This window comes from Pseudochaenichthys georgianus, chromosome 23, assembly GCF_902827115.2.
Source record: "Pseudochaenichthys georgianus chromosome 23, fPseGeo1.2, whole genome shotgun sequence".
Classification (NCBI taxonomy): Eukaryota; Metazoa; Chordata; class Actinopteri; order Perciformes; family Channichthyidae; genus Pseudochaenichthys; species Pseudochaenichthys georgianus.
In genome coordinates, this window is record NC_047525.1 from 12,358,394 (window position 1) to 12,370,840 (window position 12,447).

The 12,447-nt window shown below is 42.3% G+C and overlaps 1 protein-coding gene across 5 annotated transcripts in view; it reads left to right on the forward strand.

The window, feature by feature from the left end:
• ppp1r12a (protein phosphatase 1, regulatory subunit 12A) overlaps nucleotides 1-12,447 on the forward strand; it is a 55,655-nt gene that overhangs the window by 33,088 nt on the left and 10,120 nt on the right. For 2 of the 5 annotated variants that reach the window (XM_034112423.2, XM_034112421.2), the window contains exons 9-19: nucleotides 867-958; nucleotides 2,654-2,761; nucleotides 3,312-3,533; nucleotides 3,660-3,751; nucleotides 3,997-4,110; nucleotides 4,843-4,995; nucleotides 5,971-6,156; nucleotides 6,717-6,872; nucleotides 7,850-7,940; nucleotides 8,550-8,729; nucleotides 8,818-8,989. In XM_034112423.2, the coding sequence (XP_033968314.1) occupies nucleotides 867-958; nucleotides 2,654-2,761; nucleotides 3,312-3,533; nucleotides 3,660-3,751; nucleotides 3,997-4,110; nucleotides 4,843-4,995; nucleotides 5,971-6,156; nucleotides 6,717-6,872; nucleotides 7,850-7,940; nucleotides 8,550-8,729; nucleotides 8,818-8,989 (1,566 nt within the window). The remainder of the gene's footprint in view (nucleotides 1-866; nucleotides 959-2,653; nucleotides 2,762-3,311; nucleotides 3,534-3,659; nucleotides 3,752-3,996; nucleotides 4,111-4,842; nucleotides 4,996-5,970; nucleotides 6,157-6,716; nucleotides 6,873-7,849; nucleotides 7,941-8,549; nucleotides 8,730-8,817; nucleotides 8,990-12,447) is intronic. The other 3 variants (XM_034112425.2, XM_034112424.2, XM_034112426.2) reach the window with 3 other exon arrangements.

Genomic DNA, 12,447 nt, shown 5'->3' on the forward strand with positions numbered 1-12,447 from the left:
AAAGTATTCTGTTACAAGTAAGTACTTGGGTAAAAGTAAATAAGTGCAGTCAGCAAAATGTAGGAAAGTATTAAACGTAAAAGCAGCCAAGACAGAAACGATTTAAAAAAACACAACTAAATAACTCAAAATATTCAAATACATTTGAAAATAACTTTAATGTTTGTGGATGCCAATTAGTTATCTCTCAATTGGCTAGTTGATTAAAGGACTTTGTTGGGTTTCTATAGTCTGTTGGCTAGTATGATATTATATTGTATAAACTCTTGCGTTTTTAATGCAAATGTAAACTCTTGTCTTTTTAACTAAAGATACAAATAAATGTAGTAGATTACAGCATTGCGATGTTTCTATAAATTGCAGTGGTAAAGTACATTGACGTATAAAAAAACCATTATGCAATTCAAGTTTATCAAAATTGAACATAAATGCAATACTTGAGTGAATGTACTTATAGGGGTGCAACAACTAATCGACTTAATCGATTAAAATCTGTATTGTCTTCATTGTTAGTTTCCACATGCCTAAAACAACCTCAAGCTAAATCTAAAAGTTGATAAATAAGCTAAATAAGAGCGTTTGAGAAATTGGGCAAGGCATAATAGTCCGAATAGTCGATTAGTCGTTTCATTCATCGATAGATTAATCTATTATCAAATCAGTCGTTTGTTGCAGCCCTATGTACTTAGCAGTTTGACTTATTTTAGACTTCAATCAGTTCTCCAGACTTAGAATTGACTGGTTGTTGGTTACATTTGTATTTCATTCATTCAGCTCTGTCTTTCGATGTGTGTCACCAATAACAGGTTCCATACTTGTTTTGATTCATTGTTGTTTGACTCTCGCTCATTTCTCCCCCCCTCCAGACAAGAGCAAGCCTGCAGCATCGGTGAGCAACAGCACGACGCCCGCACCTGCCGACATCACCGTGTCGCCTCCAACCAGCCCAACCAACCAGGTGACAACCCCCCCCTCACCGGTGAACATGGTGCGACCTGGTGGACGAGCATTTATCATCCTCCCCTGCGCCGACAGCTGCCACAGTGCTGGCTTCAAAAGAAGCAAATTGATTTTTAAAAAGCCCTGGAGTAAACTAGCAGCTGATGTGATCATGGCGCTCCCATCAAAACACCAAGAGCAGTATCACATCAACCGTGTTCTACTGAGACACAGTGGTGCCTCACTCGATACACAAATCAGTGTAATTCACCATCTAGTTAGTTTTTCTCCAACTTGAACGCAAACTCCATTTCACAGCTGACGGGAGATAATGGGGATTTACATAAATGAGTTTGCCGTTCACACTCAGGGGCCATCACAGCAATAGTTGTCCCTGCTTGTGATTTGCTCTTCATGTCGCAGTACAATGAGCACACACTGCTAACAAATGTCACGGAGGCCCTGAGAGTGACATTTAAAAGTAATTGTTGGTGGCGTTGAGGGCAAACACTGCAACAGGCTGAGCAGTGGGGATGCTTAATGGCCATTATTCTGGATGATGGTAACAGTTCATCATAAGACGGGAAACCAGGAGGCTAAGAGTGGTTTAGTTTTTAGAAATAAGGCTTGCATGGGAGTGCTGATTTCCCACTTTTGAGTCTGCTGCCCTCTGCTGGCAGGATGAGGCCAAGCACTTAACTAACGTTGCCAAAGTGGACACATGTGCTTCAAATATCTTGAATTTAGCCAAAGGATATTGTATTCCATATATTGTTGTAAATACTCATTGATATTATTTGAAATATTTGTCAAATTATATTCATTTACATTCACAGATATAAAACGGATGCTATAAATATATATGGTTGTATTTAAAGATTGGAACCGTATTGATACTATTTAAAAGTGAAGTAATAAAATAGTTTATGAGATTATTATATTGTCTTGGGCAAATTATTCCCAGTGAAATAATATAATGCCCATCCCAACTAGAAACTTTAAAATCTACCTTCATCCCCCTCTCATTCTTTTGTATCTTCCTAAACCTCTCATGTATTGGATACACAAAAGCGCTGACGCCCATTCCTTAAGTTATTATCATTCCACACTCCTGAATGCAGCCTAGATCTCTTTTTCAAGGGAGACCTGCAGCATATAGATTCCACATGAAACATAAAACAATAAAGGACATTATACATTATATTTACAGGATACATAGTTATAGACATTTACAAGTGCCCATTGTATCAGCAAGCATTTCATTTACCCTAGCTTTAAAAACATGCAGAGGTACACAAGTAGGCCGCCTCTCCAAAACGTCCTAAATGTTGTTTATTTTCTCCTGCTTCTGTTCTTGCGATGATCTCCTTGTTCCAGTCCTCCTTTGAAGCCTAGTGCTCACACATCACAATGTCTTCTGTCTAACAAGAGTGAGCAAAACATTAACAACGTCCAGTTTCGACACTACCAAATGTTTGTTGGACCGGTCACTTATTCCAGCTGAAAACTATACCGGTAGCCCCCCCCCTGGTTTGGCAGTAAGCATTGTGTGGTGTGACTAGGTCTTACAAATCTGTCCTTGCCATGTAGTGTGTTTCTTTTGCTGCTGCTTCGGTCTTATTCTGGCTTTTTTCTGTCTCAACCTCCTCCCTGCCCCCCCCCCCCCCCTCCCTCCGCGTCTTTCTCATCCTGGGCTCTTGTTGGTTGGCTTTAGTTTGATTGTGTTACTCCCCTCATGCCTGTGGCGGAGCCAGGCTGTCCTGCATTGTGGCGTCAAGGCTTGCGCAAAACTGGCATATCTCTGTTGCCCAAAAAACTGATGGTGAGGCATTGGTGTGCACCGGAGTTGTTCTCTCATCCTACATGCACCTGTGCACAAAATTAAAGTATTTTACACCTCCCCCCGCCCCCTTCTAACCACCCTGGTCTGATCCAGGCGACGCAGAATGAACCCTCTAACGCTGGCGTCCACTCATAAACCCTCCATGGTGTCGTTTTCACTTGTAATCAACAAATGCACTCTCCTGGTCGTCCTTCACCGTGTGTCTGTGTGGCGTCTGTGTTCTGTTTGGTTGCTCATGACCATGTATGCATCTTTAGATAGTGTATCATGTGGCCAAACCTGAAGTCCATCAACCGGAGCCTAAAAAACCAACATGTTTGATCGGTTTACTCAGAAATAACTTTTAGTATTGGTCGTCGTTATGATCTCTTAACTGGCATGCCCGTCCTCAGCCCCTGGAGATTAATCCAAATGGTTTTTGACCTGATGTGTTACTCACCAATATGACTCAAAATCTCCTAACTATTTAAATGTATAGAGATTTTAGCTTTGCATACTTAACCCCCTGCCCCTTTCCTCTCCCTCTCAGAACCCTCCCCCTGCCGGAAAGGTCACATCTAAGGTGGTGGAGGACGACAGGAAGGACGAGTCTCCTGCGTCGTGGCGGCTGGGTTTGAGGAAGACGGGCAGCTACGGGGCGCTGGCGGAGATCACGGCCACCAAGGAGGCTCAGAGGGAGAAGGACACGAGCGGGGTGATGCGCTCTGCCTCCAGCCCCCGCCTGTCCTCCTCTCTGGACAACAAAGAGAAGGTCAACTCTAGTATAGAATGTAGAAATATGAAAATGCTGTACCTTTTTTTTTTTTATGAGAGCTCACTGAAGACTTGTATCCCTTGTTTGACGGTTTCACTAATGTTGGTCCTTTTTTGTCTGCAGGAAAAAGATAAAGGAACTCGGCTTGCTTACGTTGCCCCCACCATCCCCAGGAGACTGGCCAGTACTTCGGACATCGACGAGAAGGAGAACAGGTGAGACCTTTGGGCCTGGCTCTGTGCTAACATGCATTGGTTTGAGCGGCTCCTGCTGCCCACTGCTGTGTGTTGCAGGCAAGATGCCTCAATGCTATGCATGCTGTGTTGGCCTTAGAAACTGGCTTTCATTAGGATGTTATGTTTAGTAAGACAAAGAAGGGTAGATTTCATACAGGGTAGACATGTATCTACATCAGATCTGTTTGAGGAAGATTGAGGTACTATTGCAGTGTAATCCCCAGGGACTCTACTGCTCTGATACGTAGTGGCTCGTACACCCGGCGACGCTGGGATGATGACCTGAAGAACTCCGAAGGAAGCGCCTCCACCAACCGAACCCCCACCTACCAGCGCAGGTCAGCCTCTACTGCGACACAAGTCCCATCCCCCCTCCTCATCAGAGCTCTGCTCCATCTGATGTCATGTGTTTATCCATTATGAGGTGGACTTGCATAGTATTGGAACTAATACCACTGTGTAGGAAGCATTGATAGTTGTTTATCAGTCACCTACTGTACATTTGGCTCAGATTATGTCATCAGAGATATGCACGTACATGCTTCCATGCACAGCAGCAGCTGCTGAGAAAGCACCTTTTCTCTATCACTGCCACTGAGTGTGTTGCATGACTGTACCTGTCCTGTCAGGCCACTGAGTCTTCATAGCATTACTCAGTATGACATTTTAACAGGCCTATATACCTGTCTGACTACCAGATAAATCTAATTCTTAGAGTTGTTAAAAACCTAGACATGGACTCAAGCTGCATGCATGTCATATGGGGAAATCCTGGATCCATGATCTATCTTAAAATCTCTAAATATTCCTAGTTTTTACCTTAGAACTTGACTGTTCAAGGTGATTGCAATCATCACAAATCTACAAAAATCTTCATTCATGAATTCTCCAAACACTCCTGACAGTTGCTATGATTCGACCTCTATCCCCATATGACATGAATGCACAAATAGTGTGTGTATAAGCTTAATACCCCTTAAATATGTATGTGTCCTGTACTATATCTGTTTGTGTGTGCGCCTCCACCGCTAACGTGCCTCTCTCGCTCCCACCCGCCTGCCAACACGCAGCACGTCCCACACGCTAGCACTAGGGCGGAGCGGCAGCACGCGGGACGTGCCAGCCAAGTCTTCGTCCACCTCCAGCTTGGACCCTAACACCTGTAACACTAAACCCTGGCAGCCACCCACCTCCCACTACCAGTCTTACAGCATTTACCGCAGGTATACCCGCCGCCCCCCCCCACCAGGGCACCGCCGTCTCTACACCCTCCTGTCCTCTCTGACTGTCCGTGCTCTGCTCACTGCCTACCATGAGTACTGTGTTACATTTAATGTCCATATGACAAGTCTGCAAACCTTCAATGTTGATGATATGGAGGAATAGTACGACAACCCAGTACTATCAAGGAAATTATGTTCAGATCAAACATTTTCTGAAACAGTAGTATTTTAAATGTGCCTTTTGAGAGCACAGGTAATTTTTTTTCTGTTTTATTATTTTACTCAGCCGCCCACATAATTTCTTAAAAATTGGGGCTTAGGAAGTGCCTTCTGTGCTTCTTTTTTTTTTACAAGCAGATATCCAAATACAAAACGTATCAGGCCGCTTTGGCTAAAAGTAAAATGTTTCTTAAAAATGATGTTGAAAATTGCAAGGTCAGAGTGAAACTCTTCAAGAAAGGTCTCATTACTTGATACTCAAAAAAGATATATAATTTAAATCATGTCACTGGTCATTTATGAACAGATTACTTGAACCATTCTTGGCACAGCTATTGGCTTTGCAAAAATAAAATTGAGTAGTCTCCAAAAGACTGCTTCTTTTCACAAAATGTGTGAAAAAAAGTTATCTCTAAAGCTTCCTCTAGTCTAGAGGGTTTCTCAAATAATATATAAAGTGTCTGTGAAATTTGGGTATTTAAATAATACATGCCGTGCAGTCATTAGTATCCGCAGAGGGTTAGATACGAAATACAGCTTTCAGACTGACTGTCAAACCTCTGCTATTAGAAATGCAATATGTGTCTGAGAAGTGTGAAGCAAATAACAGAAAAAGAGTGCTTACATCGAATAATCAACTAATTATCTCTACAATAACTTAGCTAGATGCTGTGGTTGTTAACATATCGGTATTTGTATTCTGCTCTGGTTCACTGGTGACCCTGATGTGTCCATGTCTGACGTTTTGTCCGCCAGCGGCTCCTTTGGCAGAAGGAACGAGGACTTGGGTTCCTCGACCACCACCTCGCCCTCTTCAACCACCAACACCACCACCACCACCACCACCACCACCTCTGTTACCTCGCCCACAGGCCATCGCGGACTGCTCTCCAGCCTGGGCTCCTCCTCCACCCGCACTGGCTCCACCAGTCTCACCAGCAGGTAATCAACAGCTTGTAGATATTCCACTAGTTATAACTCAGTTTTTTTTCCTCGGAGAATGTTTATTCCATTTGTTCTGTATACACACTACAAACAGCATAGAACATTAATACACCATAGATCAGGTATAAATAAGACAGAATTACAGAATTAATATATTACAGAGCATTATTGACAATTTTATATACTATGAATGAACATATATGAGTATGCCGTAGAAAATATAGATTTATAAATACAGTCCTATTTAGGAAAGAAAATCAGCAAACCGTTTTCCCCACCTCTTCAGAGATTAAAAAAAGGGACTTAATGAAAGATTGTCCTGGCAAAACACTTATTTTCACCTGTTCTAATGTCATGGACACAGGTGAGAAAACAACTTGTATAAGTCTGGACCACCTTCATTCACCTTCAAAGTATTTTATGCTGCAGTACCTGACCTCCACAGTGGCTGCCAACAGACATGTGGCCTCATTTACAACCACACATTTATGTTTTATAACAAAGCCATTGAAACTGGATCCCTCAGTTTAAGCACGTTTCTTGTTCTGTGTGAACAGGTACTGGTCAGAGGAGAGTGCAGACAGGGAGAAGGAGAAGGAGTCTGCCGCCGTCATCCCTACTATAAACACTGGCTCCACGACCACCTCGTCCTCCACCACCACCACCGCCACATCCACCACCACTGGCATTGTCACTGGCTCTGAAAGACGCAGGTAACGCATTAAAAAGTCTACAAAACTCATGTATATCCAAACTATTGTCTCACCTTCTGATATGTCTTTATACATTTACTAAAGGCAGCTCTAACATATTTTGGCACTAGCATTAATATTGTTCCATCAGTCAAACAGTTATCCGGATGCGCTTCCTTTGTTTGAGAACAGGGTGTGTGTGTGATCTTGAACTCTGTACACACAGACAGACAGACAGACAGACAGACAGAGAAAGTCTCTCTCCTCCTCCACAGTGTGACAGAGGGAGCATGTATTTGCACGTGTGTGGGGTCGAGTGCACGTCTTCCTGTAGCAAACGCTGAAGTAAGCCACCTGTCATAGTTGGAGTGAGGCGGGACTGTTTCAGAGACTGGATTGCTGCAGTGACTTTTCCTTTAAAGGGAGGAGGGCAGAAGCTGCACATTCTCCTCAAGGCCGAGGCTCCAAATGCGCTGAATGAGTTCATGATTCAGTAGTAGTGAGGAACACTGACACAAAGGGCTAGATTAATTTACAGTTTTATAACTCGGAGCCTTTTGAGCCTGGTACTGTTACAGCAAAAGGTTGAATGCAAACATAACTGAATCCTATTTCACCACAGTAACTTTAAGAAGGATTAAGAGTTGTTTTAGGGCACAAATGTTCTTCATAAATCTGCACTCTTACTTTTGGCAAGTGGAAGCCTACATTCCGTCAGCTTTGGCCACTCGTAGTGCCTTATGATTTTAATATATTAACTTAGCAGTAATTATTGTTTAAGATAATAGTTATTTTCTTCATTTCCCGGCTAGTTCATAAATGAAAGCGGCCATCTTGCTGATCACAAGCTACCTTAAACACATTTACCAGATATATTAATAAAATACATTTAAACAAACATATTTGATTGCACTTTCCCCATCTCAACACTGATCTGATTCTGGATTGAAGTATTTATGCTTTTATTGCCAGATGAATTAACCCTGTGTGTGTCCCAGGTCATACCTGACGCCAGTGCGAGACGAGGAGTCAGAGTCTCAGAGGAAAGCTCGCTCCAGACAGGCTCGACAGTCGAGGAGGTCCACCCAGGTTAGTTCATTTCAAAGTGTTGAGCTCGTTCTTTTCCTCCATCCCACCAAAAAAAGGCACACTTTTTGGTACCAATAAGTCTCCTACGTCATGGTGACTTCTAGTTGTTCCTGGCCATGTGTGTTTATATGAATGTTGTCACACTGGTTGAAATGCCATGTTTTGTGTACATAGACACCACTTAACATCCAGGCCTGTACAAAGAGCTGACTGTTTTACTAGCTGACATTTATAGGACAACAAAGAACAAATTAAACATTGTAAATCACCAGCTAGACTTTTCACTGCACAGCTGCTAGGAGCTTGGTTTGAATAATACAATTATGTTTATAAAGGTCTAAGTCAAGCCAATAATAAGAATTCTAGAGATCAAAGATCATTTGGGAAACCGTGTTCATACTTTTATGATCTAACTCAAGAACTGTTCTTAATTTGGCTTTGAATTAAATGTTATCTATTAGGTTTAATTCATTCCTGTCTTAATTGATTTCTGTTGGTATTATGTTTGCTTTTTTGGTTTCGGCAGCACTTTATTTTTCCTTCTGTGTATGAAAAGTGCTATGTAAATGAAGTTTAATTGACCGATGTTGTATTGCGATCTCGTTCCAGGGTGTAACTCTGACTGACCTGCAAGAGGCTGAGAAAACCATCGGCAGGAGTCGTCCCCCAAAGACCCGAGAGGAGGAGAAGGAGGAGAAAGAGAAGCAGGACAAGGAGAAGCAGGAAGAGAAAAAGGAGATGGAGACTAAGGAAGACGATTACCGGTCGAAGTACCGCAGCCTCGAAGAGGTACATCTCTGCCCTGCATGTAATAACTTCCACACCCTGAATATTTGACTACAATGTCCCTCTAACCGTTCGCCTTTCTCTCTACCAGCGCTACCGGCCTTCGTCTTCCTCCTCTACCTCCGCCATTTCCTCGGTCAGCACTGCATCCACCCCGTACTCTAGCACCGGCTTGTCCTACAGCTCCAGCTCCCTCAACAGGCCCAACAGTCTGACGGGGATCACCTCCTCCTACAGCCGCTCCTCCAGAGACACGGAAAAAGGTCCGTACCATTCCCATCAGAATACACCTCGAAATCCGCTATATGGCCTATTAAATTCCTTTATTAACGATAGTTATATATCAGTGGCGAGCCCTCTCTGAGGGCCTAAGATATTCTACAAGATAATATTTAAAAACATTAAAAAAGAAAAGAAAATTAAAATATTTATTTTGTTCTACCAAAATAACTTGATTTCATTGTATTTAAAATAACATTTCCAAAGAAATAAATCCTTCGAATCTGCCTGTTCAGTTTCTGTTTGAATGTGAAGGGTTAAATAAAAGAAGCTCCGTTAGCCGTCTCTGCGAGTTACTGTGAAGACGGGAGCTGATTGGTGGTCCTGCTGTAAATTCACAGAGGGCCCGCTATAGTAACTGAACGAGAGAGCAATGTCAAATGACAGTACAATTGACCAATCATCAGTGATGTACCTGAACGCGTTCAATGAACGATCGTTCATGAACGCGTTCATATTTTGGGCGAACGTGAACTGAACGTACTGTATTTCCGCTAGATGAACGTAATTGAGAACGCGTTCATTCTCAGCGCTGTATAACGGCGTTCAAAAGTGCGTTCATTCTCAGCACTGTATTATAACGGCGTTCAAAAGTGTGCCAGATTTCATATGCCTTTCAGCCGAAAACCCAGTTAAAACACACCGTAAACAGGCTTCAAAATAATGCGGAAAACCACCCAATCTGGCAACAGCAAGCTGCCTGTGACACGTACGCGCCTGTCACCCCTGGCTGTCGCACTAAAATATAAATATACTAAATATATCAGACTCCTCACAACAAACAATGTGGAACCGCGGAACCGGCGAGCATTGAATGAATGAATGAATTAGTATGGACGAAGCCGAGAGCAGAGCTCTGCAGCAGCACTCGCTCAGAGTGAGACTCTACGGCAGGGGTGGGAAACCTCCGGCCTCCGGCCGTATACGGCCCGCGAGACAATTTGGTACGGCCCTCGAGGTAATTTATAAACACACGCAAAAAATAAAAAAATGAAACAAGCGAGTGCCTGTTTTTCCTGGCCAAGGTCAGGGTCCTTGAACACAACACGAGCCTAACGTGTCATCACGTGGTATATATCTCGACTGACAGGGGTGCAGTTCTGACGGAGAGCACCAGAACGCCACTCCAGCACTTCAGAAATTGCAGTACCGATAAGTCCATACACATGCCGCAGTTTCTGCGTGTCTGTGTCTTTAGTTGAAAGCCCAGTGGCGATCTGCTCATCTGTCATACAGTCAATAACTTTGTTGTTATCATTAGCATCTGGTTAGCTAGCTATGCTAACGAATATAAGAAGCTTTGTCTACAACCAGTGAGGTAAAGGCCCATCTTTATATGATCATTATAGTTATAAAAAAAATAAGAGAATAAAGTAAACAGGTATAAAATACTATATGACAGTTATTAATAAAGAAGAATACAGTTTGAAAGGGGAGTGATTTGTCAAATATCCATAAATTAAAAGAAAATCTGCTTACAGTTGTGTTTGGGTGTTGAGAGATGTGTCCATAGATCTCCTAATGTTGCTCTCAAAGTGCAACAAATCTTCCCAGGGGAGCATGCCCCCCGGACCCCCCTAGAGGAGGTTAGGTCCCCCCCCACTTAAATCATGTTCACATGGATAGGAAACTAAATACATTTGCACACATCTTGTGTCCATAAATTATCTTTCTGTTTTTGTGGTCACGCCACACCCTGCACGTGCATGCATACGCGAGTCATGGTGAGATATCTGGATTAAGAGGTTGCTTTTTCTTTGCACAGAATGAAATGAATGGGCTGTGATTTTAGTTTTTTTAAGCAGAGGTCAATAACTTGTACGGCCCTCTGAGGATATTGTAAACATTGAAATGGCCCATTAACATCGTACAGGAGACAAATGATAGCTCGCAGCAACGTATTGAAAAAAGAACGATGAACTATAAATTAGTTCATTTTTGAAACCATGAACTTTAGTTCAACATTTTGAATTATGAACTATGAACTGAACTAGTTCATTTTAAAATGTGTGAACTGTGAACTGAACTAGTTCATGTAGAAAGTGAACTTTCCCAACACTGCCAATCATCTTCCCTCTAAATGGGTGGGTTTTATTATCGCAGACTTTATGACAAGTTCCACCCGCTGTGATGCTTTTCTTGTTTCCATAGCATCAACAACTTCCTGTCAACAGCGTAAACTCGCCTTCAAAATAAAAGCATGCCAAATTACACTTAAGACATACAACTGCAATGAAAGTAACAAACACAATGCAATATCCTTTTCAATTTCAAAGAACACAAATTGGGTTATTTACAGGTGTTGTTTTGTGTGTTGAGGGTCGCTTTCATTGATGCGTTTTGCACCCCGGGCCGTTGTTTTGATAGTCCGCTGAAGTATACGCTGTGACTAATAACATTTTTTTTTTTTTTTTTGAGGGAAGGGTTGGGGGTCAGAGGGCCTAGGTCAGGGATGGGCAAATGGCGGCCCGCGGGCCGCATGCGGCCCCCTCCTCCTCTTTGTGCGGCCCTCAGATTAATTTATAAACAACGTAATTAATAAAAAAAAAATAATAATGTTTTTACTTGTAGTACTGATACCGTCCACTAGACTCCTAGTTACGTCGCGAGCTGTGTACATGATTTCAAATACCGCAAAATAATCTGTGACGCATTTGTGTGTATTTTGTTTATTTCCCGGGGAAACCCTCACAAGAAACACCGGCTGTTAAGTTGCCTCTTGTAATTATGCCTTTACAAGCAGAAAAGTTGTATTATCATTTGAATTTGGCGAAACAAGTTTAGTTTTCTTAAAACCAAGACTTTGTTTATTTGAAATCAGATGAAAACAAACCCTGCCGTGTTATCTATGATTACTATGCTTTTCATTCATAATTTCAGCGGGAGGGAGGGGGAGTGGTGCTGAGGAACAGCAGAGTGCGGGCTGACAGGTGTCTGTGTTGACATTCCCCTTATTGTGGAATAAGGGGAATGCAGAGACTGGCTACAAGTGTTTCAGGTTCAAGTTAGACAACTAATGTCTGGGGTAGTGTTCATGACTTCATGTGTATGTCATCTTAATGGTTAATCTCAATACACACACATTTTCCGTGCTTTCCAATAGTTTAAAAATACTTTTATTCCACTGTTTAATAACCTGTTCAATACAAACATGCCACTTGTAAAAATGAAATAACATTTCTGTGAACTGATATTTGTTTAGTGAGCTTATTAGGGGATGTTCCCATTTTTTGGGGATGTTCCCTTTGATTGTAAAATGTCAATGAAGATGTCAGACTTAGTATATTTGTTAATAATTACATACAACACATGGAATTGTTGTGTGTGTGTTCCAAGTGAATCTGCGGCCCCCTGGTGGCCAGTACATCAATTATGTGGCCCCCACCACCATCAAAGTTGCCCATCCCTGGCCTAGGTATACAAGTCATGGCTCGCCACTGTT